The sequence below is a fragment of the Galeopterus variegatus genome, unplaced genomic scaffold, assembly GCF_000696425.1.
Source record: "Galeopterus variegatus unplaced genomic scaffold, G_variegatus-3.0.2 Scaffold909, whole genome shotgun sequence".
In the NCBI taxonomy this organism is placed as follows: Eukaryota; Metazoa; Chordata; class Mammalia; order Dermoptera; family Cynocephalidae; genus Galeopterus; species Galeopterus variegatus.
Window position 1 is genome coordinate 249,101 of NW_007727020.1, and position 20,694 is coordinate 269,794.

A 20,694-nucleotide genomic window follows, 5' to 3' on the forward strand; every position below is an offset into this window, starting at 1 on the left:
GGGCTTTGGTGGAGGTCGTGGGGCAGCACCTGCAGGTCTAAATCATGGTGGGGGTTTTCAGTCCTTCCGGGCTTCACGAGATCGATTCCTGACCACCTTGCTGTGAATGGCACAATTCACACAGTAATGTAGCCTCACATACAGCCTGGGAAGCACATAGGCATCGAAGTCACTTGCTTCAGAAATGTCCCTGAGGGCTGCAGCCTCTACTATGTTTCGAATGATGAACTTCTTAATGGCCTTGTCCTTGGGCACACATCCAGCGCAGTTCGTGCAGTGAATAGGCTGCACATGGCCATGGCCCTTTTTGGCATGACCGTTGTTCTTTCTTTTCTTTGTCATCTTGGAAAGGAGGACTCGAGAGCAGTACTCTTAATTCTTAACCATTGTGCTGTGCTGCCTTGCAAGAGCATTTCTTGCGTGTGCTGTTGTGGATCTCAGATTAGCATTTCGTTCAACCTGGGCAACCTTGATTTGGTGAAAGCAATTGCTAAGAGGTGGGAATTCCTGATCCTCTTCCAACCATAAAGGATTTGTTGAGACTCTCACTCTTAATTGGTGGTAGTAGCAAAGGGCAGCATGGTAAATGCAATATAAAATTCAAGCCTTGCCTAATCTTGGAAAACTTTATTTCCTTTCTTTGATGGTAGTTTGCTTTGGTGATTCTGGCAGAGTAAAAGGGACTCAGCTGACAGTACAGGTGCTTTTGGTCTGTGTTTTTTTTTTACCAGTACACAAAATTGTTTGTAAAGTACCTGCAAGAACCTGGAATGAAGAACAAATTGAAGTAGAATTTTGGGGTTAAAAGTACAATACTTTAAAAGTACTTCAGTGCCAAGGCAGTGGCTACACAGAAGGTTAACTCTGGAGCAATTTTTAAAGGTGACAGCACTACCTAAGAACATGGAATTGGGCCAAAACCCCACATTTTTAAGTTCAGATTCTTGGAGTTTGCTGATTTTTCTTGCCTTTAAACATTTTCAGCTGCTTGAGTGTTTTTGGTATATTTAGGCTAAGTGGCCTTCTGTTCTATGATGTCCATGTGTGAATAAAGTAGATAATCCTTAATTCTGGTTTAGCTGCTGCTGCCAAGTATAAGTGAAGATTTCCAGCTGCTATTTGCATTTTTGTTTTCAGGCCACCTTTTGAGTTTCCTCATAGCAGATATAAAAACAGTTTTTAAGAGGGTCACCAGTTCACGCTTAGTTGTGGTTACACCCTGAAATCACTAACTTGATTTTGCTTGCTGTCCTTTATTTATATTTATTGTTTATACCCTGCCTAGTTTCAGAAATGATTTAATTTGGCCTAGGCAAGTGTCTCCTGATGATTTTTGTGTGTGTGATGATAGTTCTGCTGCTTGAGAGTCCAGAATCACAAGACTCATCATAGGATTGTTGGGTTAGTGAATGCTGGGTTTGTTCTCTTCTTTGCCCTCTCTGTCCGGAAAAATGTTAATATCTTTCTTAGGAAGGCCTAACATTGCTACCCTGAAAGGTGCCATGTCATTGCTGTGTGTCTTTTTCCCACTACTTTTTTTTTTTTTTTGAGGGCCCTGTAGAGATACCATCTTGTATGAATGTATTATGTTATATAGTCCCATTTTGTTTTCTTCTGAGAATAAAGCTTCTTACAGATTTATACAAGGGCACTTCAAAAAGTTCATGGAAAGATTCATATTATCTTTTAATTCTGTATTTCCATGAACTTTTTGACGTACCTTTGTATATAATTCCTTGAACTTTTTGAAGTACCTTTGCCTTTACTTTGAGATGCAATGTACTTAAAAAAAAAAAAGTAGAAGGAGCTATGACAAGCACAGATCAGAATGAATTGTAACAGTTCCATTCAACCTGTGGCACCTCTCAGGTTAAGTGTCACACAAAGAGTATAGTACCAGGTTATCAACTACCATTTTTTTGAGATTGACTCCTTAGAGATGACAGCCAGTGTGTGGCCATTATTTGCGTAAGGCATGTAATACCACAAGCCAAAAGTTTCTGAAAACACCTAAACTCCCCATCTTTCACACTTACCTTTATGTACCATAGCACCCAACTAAGGAAGCTTCATTTCTTTCTAGTAGAAGTAGCACAATAAGCGATTTTCCTGCTTGCTTACTACAGCTCTCTTAAATACCAAAACTGTGGACAGACCAGATCCTCGCCTAGCTGAAGCGCGTGGCTGAGAATGGGGTGCATTAAGGGAGTCCAGCATTGCTGTTTGGCCCTGTTTTTGAGTTGGGAAGATGTACCTCTCCACAGAGTTCTGGAAAGTACCTTTCTGAGTCCCAGTAATTCCTGACTACTGATCTTTGGGTTTAGGTATAATGTAAGTCTTAGGAGAATGGATGAGAATGTAGGAACTGGTTTTAGCCATGCATTAAGACCAAAGTGACTGTACTGTTTGTCAGGCCTTGCCAGAAAGTACAGTGTGACAGAGAGATCCTAAAACTTTAAAAGTAAATAGCCTATAGCGATTAACTGTATTGACTTTGGAAACAGGTTATAAACCCAAATTTCTGTGCTGAACTTGAATGAGTGTTCTTTTTCTCTTTTCCCAGGGTAAAAGCAGCTGATAAGAAATGCTCTCCAGTGTTGCTAGGACAAACCTGTATGATCTTCTTTATATAAATGATAAACCAGGGAATATTAATCTACAGTAAAGCAGTATATGAGAGAGGTTTCCAGGCTTGTTCTGACAGCCTTTTGGCCCCCATGGGAATGGAAGCCAAGCTGAAAAAATTCAAGATTCCAAGTGGTCAGAAGGAACCCTGGAATATCCTTTTCATGATAGTGATGGCTGCAAAGCTGTTTTGCTCTAAAGTAAATCCCCATTTGAAGGTTACTCTGGGGTAACTATATTGTTACGTAAGGAGTAGATTTTGTTTCTTGGTGGTATGTTGAATGGTAGAGGTTTAAAAGTAGAACGAACTATATATGGAACTAAAAAGCGTCAGAAACTTTAAGCAAACCAGTAACATTTAGAGGCTTCTGGCCCACTTTGGCTGGGTAGCTTTCATTTTTTATGCCCACACTGGCTCTGCTTAGCTTGTTCTTTGAATACATAAAGAGCGGATTCGTCCATGTTATTAGGAAAACAAGTTGAAGCACAGGCCTTGTAATTTGGGAGGATCAATAGTATTGCCATCAGCTGCTTATTTTTGTGCTAGTGCTGAGGGAAGGGTTATAATCCTAGTATATTCAGATTCTTACTCTTTAACAATGAAAAAATTCCCTCCCTCATTATTGCCAGAAACCAGTCAATTCTGAAAGATTTGGGATCCTACTATACATTTCAAAAAGTACCAGACCTGGAGGGGAGCCAAGATGAGATATACATACAACAAAATTTAAAAAATATATTTATTTTACAAATAAAAATTGTATATATATCATGTACAACATGTTGTTCTGAATTCTGTATACATTATGGAATGGCTAAATTGAGCTAATTAACACATAACAAATTTAATGATAATACAAATAGAGGATGGGGAGAGCAAAGGAGTTGGGCGTAGTCATTAAGTGTCTTCCTCCTTGGTAAGAACCCTTTTAATATTCTTAATATTGGGGAGGAGGGGATGCTCTGAACTGAGAATTCTCCATAAGGGCTGCAGTGAGAGCAAGATGGTGACTGTCCAGCTTGCCCAGGACATGAGTATCCTTTGGTGCGGACAGAATTTGGTATTGCTTTCCAGGGACTCTTGGCTGGGATTGAGCTGCTACTGTGGTTACTCTTAGGCTGACAAACCAGCTCTCGGGAAGCCCAGCATTCATGCTTTGGCTTTTTTGCCATTTTTTTTTTTTTTTTTTTTTTAAAACCTTTTATTTGCCCTGAGACCACTTTAAGGTTGGGGATACAACTGACAATTTAAGAAAACCATCCTGGGCCTGAGCGAGTAACAAGAGTAAAAACCTTCTCCTCTTACCATTACTGCTTCCTCCTCACTGACTAACTAGCCAGCTGCTGCAGGTCTCATTAAACTTGATTAAACCTGAGCATTTGTCCATAGGAACTGCCTCAAGATAAAAAGAGGAAACACAGCTAAACACTTTTGTTGCTGTTGCTAATTACCCCAAGCTAAACTTTTTATTAATTAATCGCTCTGCCTGCCTCCAAATCCTGTTGAAGAACTTTACCCCTACCACACAACAGGCATTTCAATCTTCCCGCCTGCAGACAGGTGCTCTGTGGTTTGATAAATCGGGGACCTGTAACTACCAGGGCCAAGAAATAAGGTGGCTTTGGAAACCAAGGTAAAGGAAAAACACATATGGAAGTCTGGTTATGTGTAACGTCAACTTGTTCAAAGCCTTCAGTCAATACTGATGCTTTTTAAAACAGATGCAGTGGTAATCTGTTGCATCTGTTTGTTAAAGTACATGATGGCAAAACAGTTACAAAGCTAGTTTTCTCAACTCTCTGGTTCCAGAGTCAAAGAAAGCTTTTTTTTTTTTTGCTGGCTGGTACAGGGAAAGAAGGCATTTTAATGGGGGCTGAGATGGGAAAGAGTAAGAGATGTTTTGCTGTGGCGAAGGGTGACACTTGAAAAGGAAGATGTCAGTTTGGGGTCTTTTCCAGTGGTGACCAATAGCAGGGACTCCTTGATGGTGCAAGGTGAATTACACTTGTCTCAGGTGTCAGGCAGGGAAGTGGAGCACTTTCCTTGATGGGACTGGAAGAGAGCCTAATGGAATTGAAAGAACAGCTGGAAATAATGGAGGATTCTTTTGATGATGGCTTCTGCACTTGAAGTATGTAGAACTCCTGGTTTTGGAGTTTTCAGGAATTGATGTTGCAGGTTACCTTAAGAGATTTAATTCAGTGTGTTCTCTTTAGGTGGGGGGAAAACTTACTCATCATTTAGGCTCAAACCCCATTTCATCCTAGTTGCAGCCAAGGAAGGGTCTTGCTAGTGTAGAAATCTCCTTAGAGCTGTAGGGGCTTCAGAGTCAAACTGGGCTTGCTTTGTGACTGTGGGCAAATTGCTGAACCTCTGTAAACATGAGCTTGCTCTTATGCAAAATACGTTTGATGATTAGAGTATGGACTTCACATAGTTGTTGTGAGTTAAATAAGTTTTAGTGAAGTGCTTAGAAGAATGCTGGCCCTAGTAAGTGCTCCATAAACCCTGACTCTGGGGAAGGATATGGGAGAAGATGACTAATTCCTTCCATCATTTAGGAGCATGTCCAGAGCCCTTCCCACTTGTGTAGCTGAAGTACTGGTGGATCAACCTCCACTGGGCTCCAGTCTCATCCCTACGGCTGATTGGTGATGTTGCCTGGGTCTCAGACCTCAACTATGAAGCTTTGACCCCTTGAATCACCCCTGGTCAGTTGGTCCCCGAGTGCTTTGCTTTGTCTTCTCTTTTGCTACCTGTTCCCATGCAGTATAATTACCTGTTGATGAGGCTGGTGTCATCAAACTGTGAATGCCTCCTGCACCATTGTCTAGTAGAGCAATTTAAAAACTCTGTTTAAGAATGGAATTTGCTTTCCCTATATCTGAAATCTGAGGTGGGGACCCAGTAAATAAAGGATATAACATAGGAGCTTTTCTGACCAAGGTGCAGGTGAGAATGTACCTGGATCCTTGCTCCTTTTGCATCCCTTGCCAGGAACATGATTTGAAAACTACTTCCCTGGCATTCTGCAGTCCTCAGTGTTTCTTCAGTGAATGCCACTTGTTTTTCTTTATTAATATCCTCAGTAATATTATTTTTTAATTAACATCCCCATCTGTTAAAAGGAAGTATTAATATTTGTTTGCCTTATGATTTATATAAATGTTACAGTGTCACCCCCCTATATCTGCTGGTCCGCTTCTACAGACTCAACCTTGATCAAAGATATTTGAAAAGAAAAAAACAATTAAAAAAAAAAGATACAACAATAAAAACAATTTAAACAATACAGTATAACAACTGTTTAGATAGCATTTACATTGCATTTAGATAATTATAAGTAATCTAGAGATGATTTAAAGTGTATCGGAGGAGGTGCATGGGTTATATACAAATACTATACCATTTTATATCAGGGATTAAAGCATCTGCAGATTTTGGTATTGGGGGGGGGGTCCTGGATCTAATCGCCATGGATGACAAGGGATGACCATGTAAGGTTAAACATTGATTTAGTATTCCCTACAAGAAAGACTTGCAAATCCAGGGTGGCATTTATTTAGAGTGCTCACTGAAGACAATTCACCTATGACCTTTTGCGGTGCCCTGGGAGAACTGGTTTTCCCCCAGTGAGTGTTCTTTTTATTCCTACCCGTTAATCTCAGACCCATTGGTGAATCTTAGTTCTCTTATCAAATAAAAAAGAATTTTGTATTTTCCCCTCAAATGGAAATGCCCTTTAAATTTTTCAGAATTGGTGTGAGCACATTAAAAAAACAAAACCAACAAACACTGCAGAAATACAGAAGCAAAACTGCCACCCCCCCCCCACCCCCCTGTCTTTGCTTCTACTTACTTGAAGTAATTACAAGGAATAGTTTGGAAAATATCCTTTCATACCTATTTATGCACTTACTTTAACTTATATGTATTCATAGAATCATACTAAATGCATACACTGTTCTGTAAGGGACTCTGTACATTCAGTAAAATATATAGCCATCTTCCTGAGCCTGTATACTACAGGTTTTTCTTACTGTTTTTAATGTGTACATCCTATTCTTTTATATGGGTGTACCGTATCTTCATTAATCAACCTATTAACATGTATGTAGTTGTTTCTAGTATTTTCTGTTTTGCCATTGCTGCTATTCTTTTTTATTATGTTAAAAATCTGTAGTGTACATCTTTGTGTTCTTGCACAAGTATTTCTGGAAAGTAAATATGAAGGGTCTTCAAAAACTGCATGGAAAGATTTGTATTATCTTTTAGTTCTATTTCCATGAACTTTTTTTTTTTTTTTTTTTTTTTTTTTTCTTTTCTTTTCTTTTCTTTTGGTGGCTGGCCAGTATGGGGATCCAAATCCTCTAAGAACTTTTTGAAATATACTTGTATATATAGATGTGATTGGTAGGTGGACAAAATACGCATTTAAAATTTTGATACTGGGCCGGCCCGGTGGCACACTCGGTAGAGTGCGGCGCTTGGGAGCGTGGCGGCGCTCCCACTGAGGGTTCGGATCCCATATAGAGACCGGTCCGCTCACTGGTTGAGCGCGGGGCGGGTGCGACACCGAGGGTTACGATCCCATTGCCGGTCGCGGTACGGGCGCGACACTGAGGGTTGCGATCCCGTTACCGATCACGAAAAAAGACAAAAAGGAAAAAAAACAATTTTGATACTGCCACTTACCTCCCACCAACCACATATGAGTGTGCCTGTTTCTCCACACCTTCAGTAAGCAAAAGGATGAAAGGATTTGTCTCAAGTGTAAGGAATAGTTTATTTTTGCCTACTTCCACCTGGTCATGAAAGCTGACTCTACTGTCTGCGACCCCAACAGAACATCTACGAGCTTCCAGCCCTTCCCACCCCTATGCAAGATTATTGTCTTTATAGAGGCTATTGAGGAAAAGCAGCCAAGGTCTTCATTAAGCAATAAAATGTCCTTGAAGAACAAATCAGCTAGAGCCATAGGCTTTCCAGACTGTATCTAGGTAACTAGCAATAATAATCCTCCTGTGACAAAGTTGGTTTACCTTCACCCCAACGCACCCCCAAGCTGTTAAAACTACAAACATCCAGGTCCTCACACCTGTTGGAAGTACCTGATTTTGCGGAATGGGAGATAACGCCTTGCATGTAGGGATTGGGGGGAATTAGAGTGGGGAGGCCTGCATTTAGGTACACACTCGAGAATGTTATAAAGATCCACATTCTATTTTATGGCAAGAGATTTGCATTTAAGTTTAGCAACACTGTGCAGCAGGTTTAAGTTTCCAAAACAAATAGAACAATAGAAAAACGGATCTCCCCATTTATTCCCCCTTTCGTTCAAAGCTTTGTTTTTTTTTCATTTGGAAAAAAAAAAAAAGTAAATTTAGGTAGATGACCAGATTTAAGCTAAGAATTTTCAGTATGATCCTTGTGCATTGTCTTCTATAAAAATGGGCTTAAGGCTTTGATTAGTTTTCCTATTAATGAAAATAGGTTTTGTTTTGTTTTTTAAACCAAAAAGCACTAGTGTAAACTGTTACCCATCTTGCTTCCTTTGATTAGTGTGAGGAATCCTATGGTATCACCACACCTGTCAAATAAGTCATCATGGGATTGAATCCAAGGTCATTTCCTCCTCCAATTTTTCCGTCTTCCTTTATTAAAACAAGGCAATGTACATTGTATACTTATAGGATCTGCCATTGTGTACATTGTATACTTATAGGATCTGCCATTGTGTGCCTATAGGATCTGCCCACCAAAACGCTGTACTATTTGGCTTTGAAAGAAATCTTGTGTAACCACTTCATATGGGTGAGGTTGAGGAAAGCCACAAAGGAAGTTAGCAGAATTGTTTTTTTCAGTGTTTGACCCTGTATATAATAGCTTTCTCTTTTTCATTTTAAGATATATTAAAAATAAGTAAATGATAGTTGAGTATGTTTATCAATTATTTAGTGCTTAAATTCTCAAGGAGTTGGAAATTACTTGTTAATTTTTTAAGGGAGAACTTTCAATGCTTGTAGGTGCCCTTCCCTGTGTGTTTATACTAGTTACTTAATAAATGATTGCTTACTGGCTGATTAACCCAAGATAAGAAAAATGGCAGGCAGCCATTATGGCTAATGTTGGGTACTAGTGTGTGTAACATTTGCTGTTCTACATGAAATAATCTTTCAGGCAGTGGAATGGTTGGGTAAATTAAATATATAATCATGGATTGGGTCAGGGCCTATCTTTCAATAAATTACTTCCTGAGTGAAAAATACTGTGAGAGGTGAAATTTTGGTTTGATGCACTGGGGTATTGCTTAGAAAATAGTGCTAAACTCTAAAGTTCCTTAGTTTAGGCCAGGGAGTAGCTCACCAATACAAAATTATGCATTTTGTTTTCAATCTTGTCATAATTGTTAGTCATTTCTGAAATCCAAGTGTAGTTTAGAGATTCCTCATTCCCTTCCTCTCCAAACACACATGAAGTCTGTGGCTTACTTGAGTAGACAACTATAATTTTGGAGTTTGGCACTGAAGTTGAGACAGTCTTATTTAATTTATATATTTGTCATTTCAACCCTGATAGTTTCTGCAGTGGGTCATGGTTACTGGCCAAAGTGACTTTAGGTGAGTAATTTGTAGTGTTCTTTAGAACAGAAGCCAATTTTTAAATTCTTTTTTGTTTATGTTCATCTGTTTTTAAAATATAATTCCTCTTCTTAATTGGAGCCTTGTCATAATTCTGTAGTTCCAAGTGATAACTTGGAATTGTTGTTGCTTTCTTTATTCCAAAATGCTAATCCTTTGCAGATTTCTTTTTTCTTTTCTTTCTTTTTTTTTTTTTTTTGGCAGCTGGGCAGTACAGGGATCTGAACCCTTTACCTTGGTGTAACACCGTGCTCTAACCAACTGAGCTAACTGGCCAGCCCCTTTGCAGATTACGTTTACACATATAACCTTATTTGGAGGGCTTCTGTGATATCTTACATTATTTTAGATGGGAGCTTTCGTAATTAATTCATTCGGGGAATGATTTTTTTTAGTAAACGCTGTACTGTCTATGAAAAGTAGACAGCTTTGTGTGTTGGCCTTTAGGTCTTTGACTTCCCCCGCCTTTTTGTCTGTGTGTTTCTGGTTTGAAAAGAGCCCCTCGGACCTTAGCTTTTTGGACTCAGTGAATTGTAGCATCCTCATTAAATAGGAGAGCTGTCGCAAACTGTGCACAAGTGGCTGGAATTGGTGCATTTGTCTTGTTGGCAGCATCAGCTTCTCTGGGCATCTGTGGAAAAACATTGAGGTAGAGCAGAATCCTCTTGTATCTTGAATGTCTGACCATAATGTGACTCTAGTGTGTGAGAGTTCTATTTTTCATCCCCACACTGTTGACCCTAATTCTTTTGACCTCAAGAATTGTGGAAACCTGGAGAAGGTTGAAAATTATTGGCAAAGGGTATGCATTATGTGATTTTTAATATGCTGGCTTAGACCAGATGCATGGTCCACAGGACAGTAAGCTACCTTTTTTTGTGCATTGCTTGGGAAAAGAAACAGTAAATTTAAATTCTCTCTCACTACCTCCACTTAATCCCAAGGTCTGGCCTGTGGCGCTCACCATGGTTTGTCGGTCCTGACAGCTGGGGTAGCACGCTCTTCATACTGTTGTATCAAGGTAGATACTACACTCAGGGATATTTGGGGAGGGGAGCAGGCCCTGAGTACATACCCCTGACTGACCTGACATGTGGACAGAGTCCTAGTAACATAACTTACAAAAAATGCATAGGCAACTGAATGTCAACTTGGTGACATGTTTAGAGCAAAATTTAAAACGGTACCCGGTATGGTGCCTTGTTGATAGCAAGCACTCAGTTCATATTTGCTAAGCTGATGTTGAATTGAAAATGAAATCTAACAAAGGAGATATGGAGCCAATGATAGTATGGTGCCTTGTTGATCGCAAGCACTCAGTTCATATTTGCTAAGCTGATGTTGAATTGAAAATGAAATCTGACAAAGGAGATATGGAGCCAATGATATTATAAAAATGTTTTAAACCAGGAAACGACAGACTTTTTTTGTAAAGGGCCTAATAGTAACTGTTAGGCTTTGTGGGCCACATGGGGTCTCTGTGGCATATCATTCCTCCCTCTAACAACCTGCTCAAAATTTAAAAAAAACAGCCTAGCTCCCAGGCTATATAAAAAACAGGCTACAGGCCAGAGTTTGCTGACCCCTGTTTTAAATTGATCTTTTAATTCATGAAGGAACTGACCTGAGATGGATGGTCATAATTTTTTCCTGTTGTTTTGAGGAGGTAGTATCTTGTTTTCCTCACACAGTCTGCAACGGTGGTGTGAGCGGGAGCTTTGGGATTCTTTAGGGTTCAGATAAATGTCGGTTCTAATTCTGGATGTACCTTTGCTAGCAGTATGCCCACAAACAAATCACCAAAGCCTGTCTGTGCCTCAGTTTCCTCCTCTAGTTAAAAACAACAGGTTGTAATAAACAAGTTAAAGTTAGTGAAGAGCCTAACACAGCATCCACCGGTGCATAGGAGCAGACTTGGGCTTATTTCATCCTTGTCCTACCTGATTCTCCCTGGCTTCATTTCCTGTCCTGTAGAGATGGGGAGCAGCAGATGAGCAGGGTCCTGGTCTGGCTTTTTGTATAGGCAGGCAGTTTTGAAGTGTGCTATCCATTTTTAGTCAAACACAGTGAACAACAGTTCCTGAATATTTTTTTGTAAGGTCCTGTTTCTAGTTCTTTAAAGCCTTTACTTTTTCCTTCTAGTTTTGGCACTTTACACTATTCTCACCTTGGCTCTCATCTTAGAAGAGGTAGTTGTGTTATTCTGTCCATTTGTTTTCATAGTAAGCCCCTTCCACAGTCTTGGCTTTTTATGGATTGTGACTGTAAGGGGCTCACCCTGAAGGATGACTGTGACAGGGAGGCAAGACGCCAGGAATTTAGCCTGCTTTCTCAGTTCATTAATATAGGTTTCTTCTCAGAGGTTCTTCCTGCAGTGCCTTGGTTTCCACACTGGCAAAATTAGGACTGTGTTGCTCAGAAGAAAGACTCCCCCCGTAAGCTGAAAGCAGGGACTGATGTAAACCATAGGTGCAAGGTTACATAGAGTTCATAGTTGGTTTTATAGTCTTCATATCAGACTGTACATATTAGCAGGGAACTGCATATTTGCTACACATGCATTTAGAACAGATGTTTACATGTGTTTTGTCCATGAAGCAGGTTAAACTGTTAGGAAAAGTATTTTAAGTCAGTTCTATTTATATACAAATCAGCAAACATGAATTTAAGGCCCCAGACTAATCTGTCACAGGGAGGCCTTCAGTCGAAAGATTAGTTTCCTTCCTCTTGCTGCCTCAAGATAACAGTTTGATTCTCTGCTATCAATACAGCCAGTTGCCTGTTTCCAGTTTCCTGCTCTGTATTTTGCATGTTGCTAATGGGAAATGATTTATTTATTTTTTCAAGCTAAGGCACATATGGGGACTCCACCCTTCTGTATTCTTTTGTTTTGAATTAGGATTCTTTTTTTTTTTTCTTTTTCCTTTTTGTCTTTTTTCGTGCCCGGCAACGGATCGCAACCCTCAGTGTCGCGCCCGTACCGGACAGAGACCTGCCACGGGATCGCAACCCTCGGTGTTGCTCCCGCACCTCGCTCAGCCAGTGAGTGGCCGGTCTGTATGTGGGATCCGAACCCTCGGCGGGAGCGCCACCGCGCTTCCCAAGCGGCATACTGTAGCAGTGCGCCACCGGGCCGGCCTAGGATTCTTTTTTTTAAACAACTCAAGAGTTGAGCTTTAATAGATAAATGATTAAAATTGGTATAAACTAAGTCCTGTGGCAGTTGGCCTGTTTGGGTCATGTTAAAATAATGTTGTAATATGGTAAAATAATGTTGTAATCATAACCATGTATATTTTGCAACTTCACTCTACCTTACAGGTATGTGGTTGCAATTGCCCCAAAACAAAACAGAAAAGAAAAAAAATTTTGTCAAACTTTTTAGGTTGGCTTTGGACCTCTTTTAATCTGAAAAGTAAAATTGCATTTTTATCATATTTCAGATATTGAGGAACAATTACAAGGAAGAATTCAGTTTTGAAAGATTTTTGGGCTGGCCCAATGGCGCACTGAAGAGTGCGCCGCTTGGGAGCGTGGCGGCGCTCCCGCTGAGGATTCGGATCCCATGTGGAGACCGGTTCCCGCTCACTGGCTGAGCACAGTGTGGGCGCAACACTGAGGGTTGCAATCCCGTTGCCAGTCCCGGTACGGGCGCGACACCGAGGGTTGCGATCCTGTTACCGGTCAGTAAAAAAAAGACAAAAAGGAAAAAAAAAAAAAGAAAGATTTTTAGTGCTGTACAGTGATAACATTCAACTGCTTAGGGCCTGTGTATGTAGTTTGGAATTTCTCTCCGCTATGTGTCTATGCGAAGCAAAAATTATACACAATTTCCATCTCTTAATTGGCATTATCTTAGCAAAACTGAAGAACTTGATAGGAAATATTCTTGGATTACATCCGTGGGTTCAGACTACTTGAAAAATAAAAGGAAGATTTGTTCTTTTAAGCCAGGTAAATCCAGTCTTTGGGGGGCTAGTGAATAGGGTCATTTGACAGTTCCTATTTCTATATTTCCCTTATTTTCCATCCAGAGATGTTCCATGCCTTGAGGCCTTCCTTTATCCCTGGCTCCCATCCCTTTCCATAGCCAGAATCGTGTTGTATGGTGGATATGGTTGTGTTTAGCACTCTGTGCAGAGGCTATTGCAGGAATGTGCTGTAGAGTCATTTCCATAACGCAGTGCCCTTCCGTTCATCAAAGCTATTTCTGTATCCTGTAACTTGACTCATGCTAACATAATGTTCATTTTTCCTGTTGTAGCAAATTCTCCAGAGTAAATAAATATTGAGACATTACAGCATTCTGATATTGATAATATTCATTCCCTAAAAACAAACAAAAGACAAAAAAGAAAAGAAAAGAAGCATATGATGTGCTTGTAGAAGGAGATAATGATAGAGAGGATATTTACAGCCCTTTGATTTAACCATTAAGCAAGTGTGGTTCTATTCTAAATATCTCATTCCCTTTTTCTCACACATCTTCTGAAAATATCAAGTTGCATATAGACAATATAGACAAATAGACAGTGAATCTAGGCACTTAGAGGATAAACTATAATTATGCATCATAATTCTTCTTACCCAACACAGCAACACCTCAAGACCCCCAGTACATGCCAGCCCTGCCACTACTGGCAGGTGACGCTGAGCAGCCCCTATCCTCACTGAGCCTTGAGCTTGGCTGGAGATGCTTGTGTCCCACCTCCCTGCTGGGAGCACCTAGTGAGCTTTGAGAAAGTATGAATTGCTGTTCAGGTGCATGATGTTGTTATTGCAGGTGCACCATCTTAAAAAATTCCATTTGCAGAAAGGAGCACTGTAATAGTATTTCACTTATAATTCACTCCTTCCCAGGGTCAGAAGCTGATTTAAATGATGGTGCCACTCACTTGAGGGTGGGTTTTCTTGTCTGCTTCTCAGTAGTTCTCATTGACCAATAGTTGGCTAATTTATCTCTGAGCCCGTGGAGCTAATGACTTAGCTGGCTGGATCTTCACACGTGGAACCACTTCTGGTTCCCAGGTTCTCAGGGCTACAGGGACGGACATTTTGGTAGACTTTGTGGTTCTGAGAAGCTTATTTTGAGAGCAGCATTTGGAGTCCTTTTTCCTGACTCCCACCCCTGCTGTGTCATATAGGCGACCTCACCAAGCTGCTATCCTGGAGGGCTGCTGGTTCTTTTTGCCATTTCGTCACATGGATCCCCATTTGTCCTGTCTCTGGACTGCCATAGCTGCAGCTGCCTCGGGTCCTGGGTTGTGCTCAAAGGTGGTGGTGTCCTCAGGTACATACTTGGTTTCCACTTATCTTACCACATTGGAGAGTCATAGCAGAGAGGGGATGGTGAGGAGTGCTTAAACCTGAAGCCCTTTGCATGGAGGTGTGAGGATACTGTTCTCTGTAGCTTCGAAGGTGGAGCAAGCCTCAGTGGGCTGCAGAGACAGATCTAGTCTTGATGGAGATGCCATCCCAGCAACTGGAGAGTTAGCCAGTGATGGAGCAGACCCTTTCACAAGATAAGGACTTAGGTCAGGATGGTGACATGATGGGTGATTCTCAATTTTGTTTCACAGAAATATGTCTTTTTAAATGTTGTGCATGTAATTCCATGATCCCTGGTAAATTTCTCAGATGGTTTGAATTGATGAGAATGCTTCTTTGCTGGAGAAAGGGAAAGGGAACTAATTTAGAGCAGTTCAACAAACCAGACACATTAATGTGCTTTCTTCCTCCTTTTATTTAATACTGGGAAGTCTTCAGGTGAGTCCTTATGATATATAATATAAATATAATGTGGGGAGGGTGGGGGGCAAACACAGCTGAGAGATGCCTACAGGGAGCAGGAGGGTCAGCGGTGTCTGTTCCTTGGAGGCACCACCTACCCAGTTTTGGGCAGGGATGGATGGGAACCTACCAGAGCCAGCATCAGGTTTGTCTGCGTCAACTTCTTGGGAGGAGATACAGGCATGATTTGACTTGACAACAGCAATATAAGGCCCTGAAAAGGTAAAAGGAGGATGGAAGTGGCATGGGGGACAGGAATGCCCACCCCCTTCTCCCTGCCCTTGTTGCTGCTCCTCAGCCTCGCAGCACGCCCTTTGTGGAGCGAGTGGGCCTGTAAGTAGGGAATTCCTGCTGCCAATCCAACCAGCTTACAGACCATGAGGATCAAAAACCTTTGATATGGCAAAGAGAATGGTGAATAAATTGAACCCCAACCCAGGTGTTCCCCTCTGGGCACTGCAGTCTGGCACACTATAAATGCCAGCTCTAATCAGTATAAGCCCAGAGTGTTTAAACCAGGGTTTCTCAACTCAGGCACAGCTGACATGTTTTGCCAAATAATTTTTTGTTGTGGAGGGCTACCCTGCAGGATGTTTAGCAGCACCCTTGGCCTCTACTCACTAGATGGCAGGAGCACCTACCCCCCAACCCCCAGTCATGACCATTAGAAATGTCTGCAGGCATTGCCATATGTCCCCTACAGGGCAGAATCTGGTGGGGAACCTCTGGTCTAAAGAACCAAATCAAGGTGCAGCCTTTTCACAGAACTGGAAGCCAACTTCCTTCTGCCGCTCCCACCACCTCCTCACACAGCTCAGGCCTAGTGACAGCAGCTTGGGCTTGGAAACACTCCTGTGGGCTGTCTTCCATTGCCTGTGCCAAGGGCCTCCTGCTGCCTGCTCCTCCTCAGGCATCTGGCCTTATCTGCCTATCTCTCCTGGCCTTGCTGGGTGGGGAGTGCAGGGGTGATGTCATTGTGCCTTCCCAGGAAGGGTGAAACAAAGGACTGAGCCCCCAGGGACACTCAGCCTCATCCTCAGCTGGGCCACTGGGTAGATTTTTTTCTCTCCCTCTCCTCCCTTCTTGGGAACTGTTTGTTCACCAAGTGCTCCGTTGTAAGAGGACATGCTAGCTGGCTAGGCTTTGAGTGTCTCTGTTGAGTCTGTTTCCTCCTTATCGTGTGTTATAAGGGTGTTGATTCTGGTCCCTGGATGGAATCTTCTATGCCTTCTCCAGTGTGGTAGTGTGAGCCTGAGGAACTTAGACCCTGTGTGATTTTTCTAGCACTTTTAGGATTTTTCTAGCACCCTTGCACTGCCTGGAGCCTAATCCTGAAGCAGGGTGGGACTTGGGGTGCAGGAGGAGGGGGCACGAAAGCAAACTCTCTTTACTTTTGTTTTGCTTTTTAAAACTTTTTTTTCTCCTCTTTCCTCCCTTCTTCTTTGAGTTTCTGAGGACCACAGCAGCCCTGGGGAGCCCTCCTTGCACACGTTTGTTTTCTTTCAGTTCAATTCTCTCTGCTCCCTCCCGTGACCTCTCTATATTTGCCTCTTGATGGGGAGGAGGGTTGAGATTGGGCTATAACTCTTTAGGGCAGGGCGCTGAGGGAGTGCACTTACGGTGGTTGAAAGCAAACCCTTGGAATTTCCTAGTAAAGGAACCTGTTAACTCAGAACCTGAAAGAAACTGGGAGTGTTCCTTTAATGTGAGATTCACCCAAAGGAGTGACAGTTGGCTGAGGAACACATCTTGTGCTTGTTTATTTAGAAATACTTTAATCCAAGCAGGTTTTCATTTTGACCATGCTCCCTTGATAAGGCTGGGTGTGGCAGTGACTTTGAGCCCCAAGCCCTTTATTAACAGCCTAGGACACTCATCAAGGGCTTTACTAAAGACATTTTACAATTCCAGTATAGCACATAAAGGGTATTATCATTTTCAGAAAATGAATTGTCCCTAAAAACATCTGAACCAGGAGTTACTTGCCTCCTCGATAGAAGCCATCTGTGAAATGGACCTAGTAGAATCTTAATGAGTATATATACTCTGCTCTAGACCTGCTCTTTCAAAACAGCCAAGCTTAGGCCAGAAAATACAGCTCCCTGTGCCACTGTAATAAAGTTACCTTCCATCATGATGATTGCATGATTAATAATGTATGTGCTGTCTTCTGTGTGACCTATCATGATGTTGTTAGTGCAGCTCCTTTTTCAGTCTTTTTCTCCTTCCGTCAATCCTGTCCTTTTTTTTAAAAAAAAATCCTTTGGTTCTGGTTGGCCCTTGTCCCTGGGAAGGGCCTTCTTTCTGTCTGGATGGGCTGGCCCTTTAGGGAAAGACTGGACGTCGAGGAGCTGCTGACTGCAGCCGGCGGGCGGGTGTTGATAGGTGCCCTGGCTGGCTCGTCTGCCAGGTTGGCAACAGTAAAAGCTCATCCAGTGTCATTTCTGCCTCATTGCCAACTTGGGGTGGGGTTGACAGAGAGCAAGCTGTGGGCATACTTTTCCAGGATACTGGGCTGTTTGCTATCCCTCTGGCCAGTCTGGGAACCCAGTACTCCCCAGGCCACCGGGCACATGCCCCATCATCAAGGGTGGCTTTTTAGTTGTCACCTAATGACTTTGAAATATATAAGAAATTGTTGGGTGCTCTGCTCCTTTTTTGTAGATTTATGCATAAATATCTTTATGGGTTTAGATTCGCCCTGGAATGAGTAGGTCTTGGGTTCTTTGGTGCAAATTCTTGCTGGTAGAACTAGAAGTGGGGTGTGTAACTGGCAGAAGGGTAGCTCTGTAGAGAACAGTCTGGGAGTATACTGAGTAGGGCCAGGGCACATTCTGTGGATGTTTGTTGACATTCTGCATTTAGAACATTTTATGGAGGCAAGAAGTTTGGAAGCCTATTTGTTCACTATATGGAGCCAGTTCTGGGCAGATTTGTCTAGAGTTTTATGCTTTGAATTGGACAGAATTTGATCACTGAGACTTAGAAAATGTAATACTGTTTTCTGGATGACTTGAATGTACAACTACTGTACTTTAGACCATAAACCAGCAGTTACCTTTTCACTGAATGGTCAAAGTATAGAGATGATAGTTGTCCATTCAGTTTATAGAAGAAGACATTGAATCCAGTTACACAGGATGTTTTTGTTGGAACCCCAGGCCCAGGCCCTGCTCTCCCGATTCCCCACCTGATCTCTGAACTCTACCATGTTGCCTCCATCTTCTCTATTATTCACGGTGTGTGTGTGGCTGAGCCAGTGGAGGGGTCGTTGCAAATCCAGGTAATGAGTGCATTTATCTTGTCAGATGTTACCCAATTCTTCGTACGTGAGGGAAGCAGATCCCAGCTGTCTCCTGAGCTTTTCTATCCCACACCTTTTCACATACTATGTGCTTTCCCCCCACACTCACCTTTTGGAGGAATAATAGCTATAACATGTACGTTAGAAGCTTTACCAATCAAATATTGTCATATTAGGCAGGACTGCAGAGGACCCTGTTGTGATCTACTGTGTCATGCTACCTCTTCAGCAAAGGTGGGAGAAGAGGAAATGAAAGGAAGCAAAGGATTCTGCTGACACATGCCTAGGGGCTCACATGTTCAAGGATTACATGATTCCTTTATTCTCAGAGAGATGACCGTGGTTAAGAGGAGCTAAGTAGGTTCGCTGGAGTTGAGTTTTACTGATCCTCCTTTGGCTGGGGTCCTGTGGCCCCACTGGCATGGACCTGCTGGTGCTGGCGCTGTGGTTGGTGGTAAAGCGAGCTCTTTTCTGCTTGCAGATGAGCGTGAAGCTGTGCAGAAGAAGACCTTCACCAAGTGGGTCAACTCCCACCTCGCCCGAGTGTCCTGCCGGATCACAGACCTCTACACTGACCTTCGAGATGGCCGGATGCTCATCAAGCTGCTGGAGGTCCTCTCTGGAGAGAGGCTGGTAAGTGGGGATGTTATTAAGTGTCTTGCACTGTGTGTGGGGGAAATATTTTTGAAAAATCAAGTATGGATTTGTATCCTGTTGAATTCTGCAATGAATGGTTGATATTTTTGAGAAGGAGAATCTTGATGAGTGAGGGGAGTGTTTTCGGGAAGGCTCCAGTGTCACATTTCTAGCTTGGGTGACGTACTTGAACTATAATAAAGAGCCTCATTCTTGTAATTTGCAAGGTCACTTGCTGCCTTTGGTCAGAAAGATCTTGGCTGGTGTCCCTGTTAAAACAGGACACATTGATGGAAATTGAAGGGCCAGGCTTGGGTGCTGGCTCCAAGATGACTCTGTATCCCACACGAGGTAATGGAATGATTTCTAAATTTATGCCTTACTGATTCTTTGCAAAATCTCAGCTGCCATCTTAAGGTGGCAGGAAAGGAATTCAGTGGTCTATGACACTTTTTTTCTTGCCTGCACACTTTATGTTGGGGGTGGAGGGAGAGGCTGGTGTTTTGCTGTGTCCTTGGGAACAGAGCTTCTGATGAACTCACCCTGCCTTTCCTGTCAGGGAAGTTGTCACCTACAGTGAAAACGTTATCTCCTTTCTGTTTCCTAGAGCTGCTGTAGCCCTCTCTGACATGACTTTTGTTTATGCACCTTAAACCAAAGAAGCTTAAGCCAGTCACTGTGACTGACCCAGCAGGTTCTGTCTCTCCTTGGTTTGAAGGTGGTTGCTGTACTCTACCAGAGCACATGCAGTTCCATAGGTGGTAGCGGGGCCAAGCCAGAAGCTGACGCCCAAGGATAGAGCCTACATCTGTAGTGACATCACCGGGAAAATATGACGCTGGTGGTTGGCGGGGCTGCCAGGAAGCCTTATTTTTAACTTGATCTCCACCCTGTAACTTGACAGCTGCAGAGGGCCTTTATTCAGACCAACCCACAAACTTCTGACCGCAGGCAAGGGGCTATGGTGTACCTTGCCTATTACCAGCTCACAGACAGAATTGCCTCTGAGCCTGAGTTAAAGTGGAGAGAGTATTCTTCCTCCCTGCCCTTCTTTTCAAGAACAGAGAGCTCTAAAAAAAAGGTGAAGCCTCATCTCATCCGTAGTGAGTTTTGTCCACGTTCTTTGTTCCCTGAGCATGCAGGTCTTTTATTTTTATTTATTTATTTTTTTAAAGAGGACCGGTAAGGAGATCTTAACCCTTGGCTTGGTGTTGTCTGCACCATGCTCAGCCAATGAGCATATCAGCCATCCCTATATAGGATCTGAACCCGTGGCCTTGGTGTTATCAGCACCACACTCGCACTCTCCCAAGTGAGCCATGGGGCCGGCCCTAGCATGCAGGTCTTGTTGCCTCATTTTCTGTGGGAGTTTGTGGGCCAAAGTAGACAAATAAAGAAGGTCTCTGGTCAAAACCATGATGGCTACAAGAAGGCAGATGGGTTTTGGTGTGGGGGTAGGAGCAATGGGCCCATGTGGGGAAGGCAGACAGGCCATTTATTGCATTTTGATTTGGGTCTTTTTTGAAGTAAGTCTTGTTTGAGAACTTAGGCTAGAATTATTGTGATATGCAGTTTCAAATATAATTTTGTTAACCAGACCATTTTTCCTTTTTATCTACCTCTGAACCTTTTTTTTTTTTTTTTTTTTTTTTTTCCCTTTTTTTTTTTTTGTTTTTTTTTTTTTTTTTTTTTTTTTT

At 42.2% G+C, this 20,694-nt stretch overlaps 1 protein-coding gene across 2 annotated transcripts in view; it reads left to right on the plus strand.

Moving 5' to 3' along the window:
- Window positions 1-20,694, plus strand: part of SPTBN1 (spectrin, beta, non-erythrocytic 1) — a 136,352-nt gene that overhangs the window by 53,761 nt on the left and 61,897 nt on the right. For both annotated transcript variants that reach the window (XM_008573354.1, XM_008573355.1), the window contains exon 2: window positions 18,843-18,994. In XM_008573354.1, the coding sequence (XP_008571576.1) occupies window positions 18,843-18,994 (152 nt within the window). The remainder of the gene's footprint in view (window positions 1-18,842; window positions 18,995-20,694) is intronic.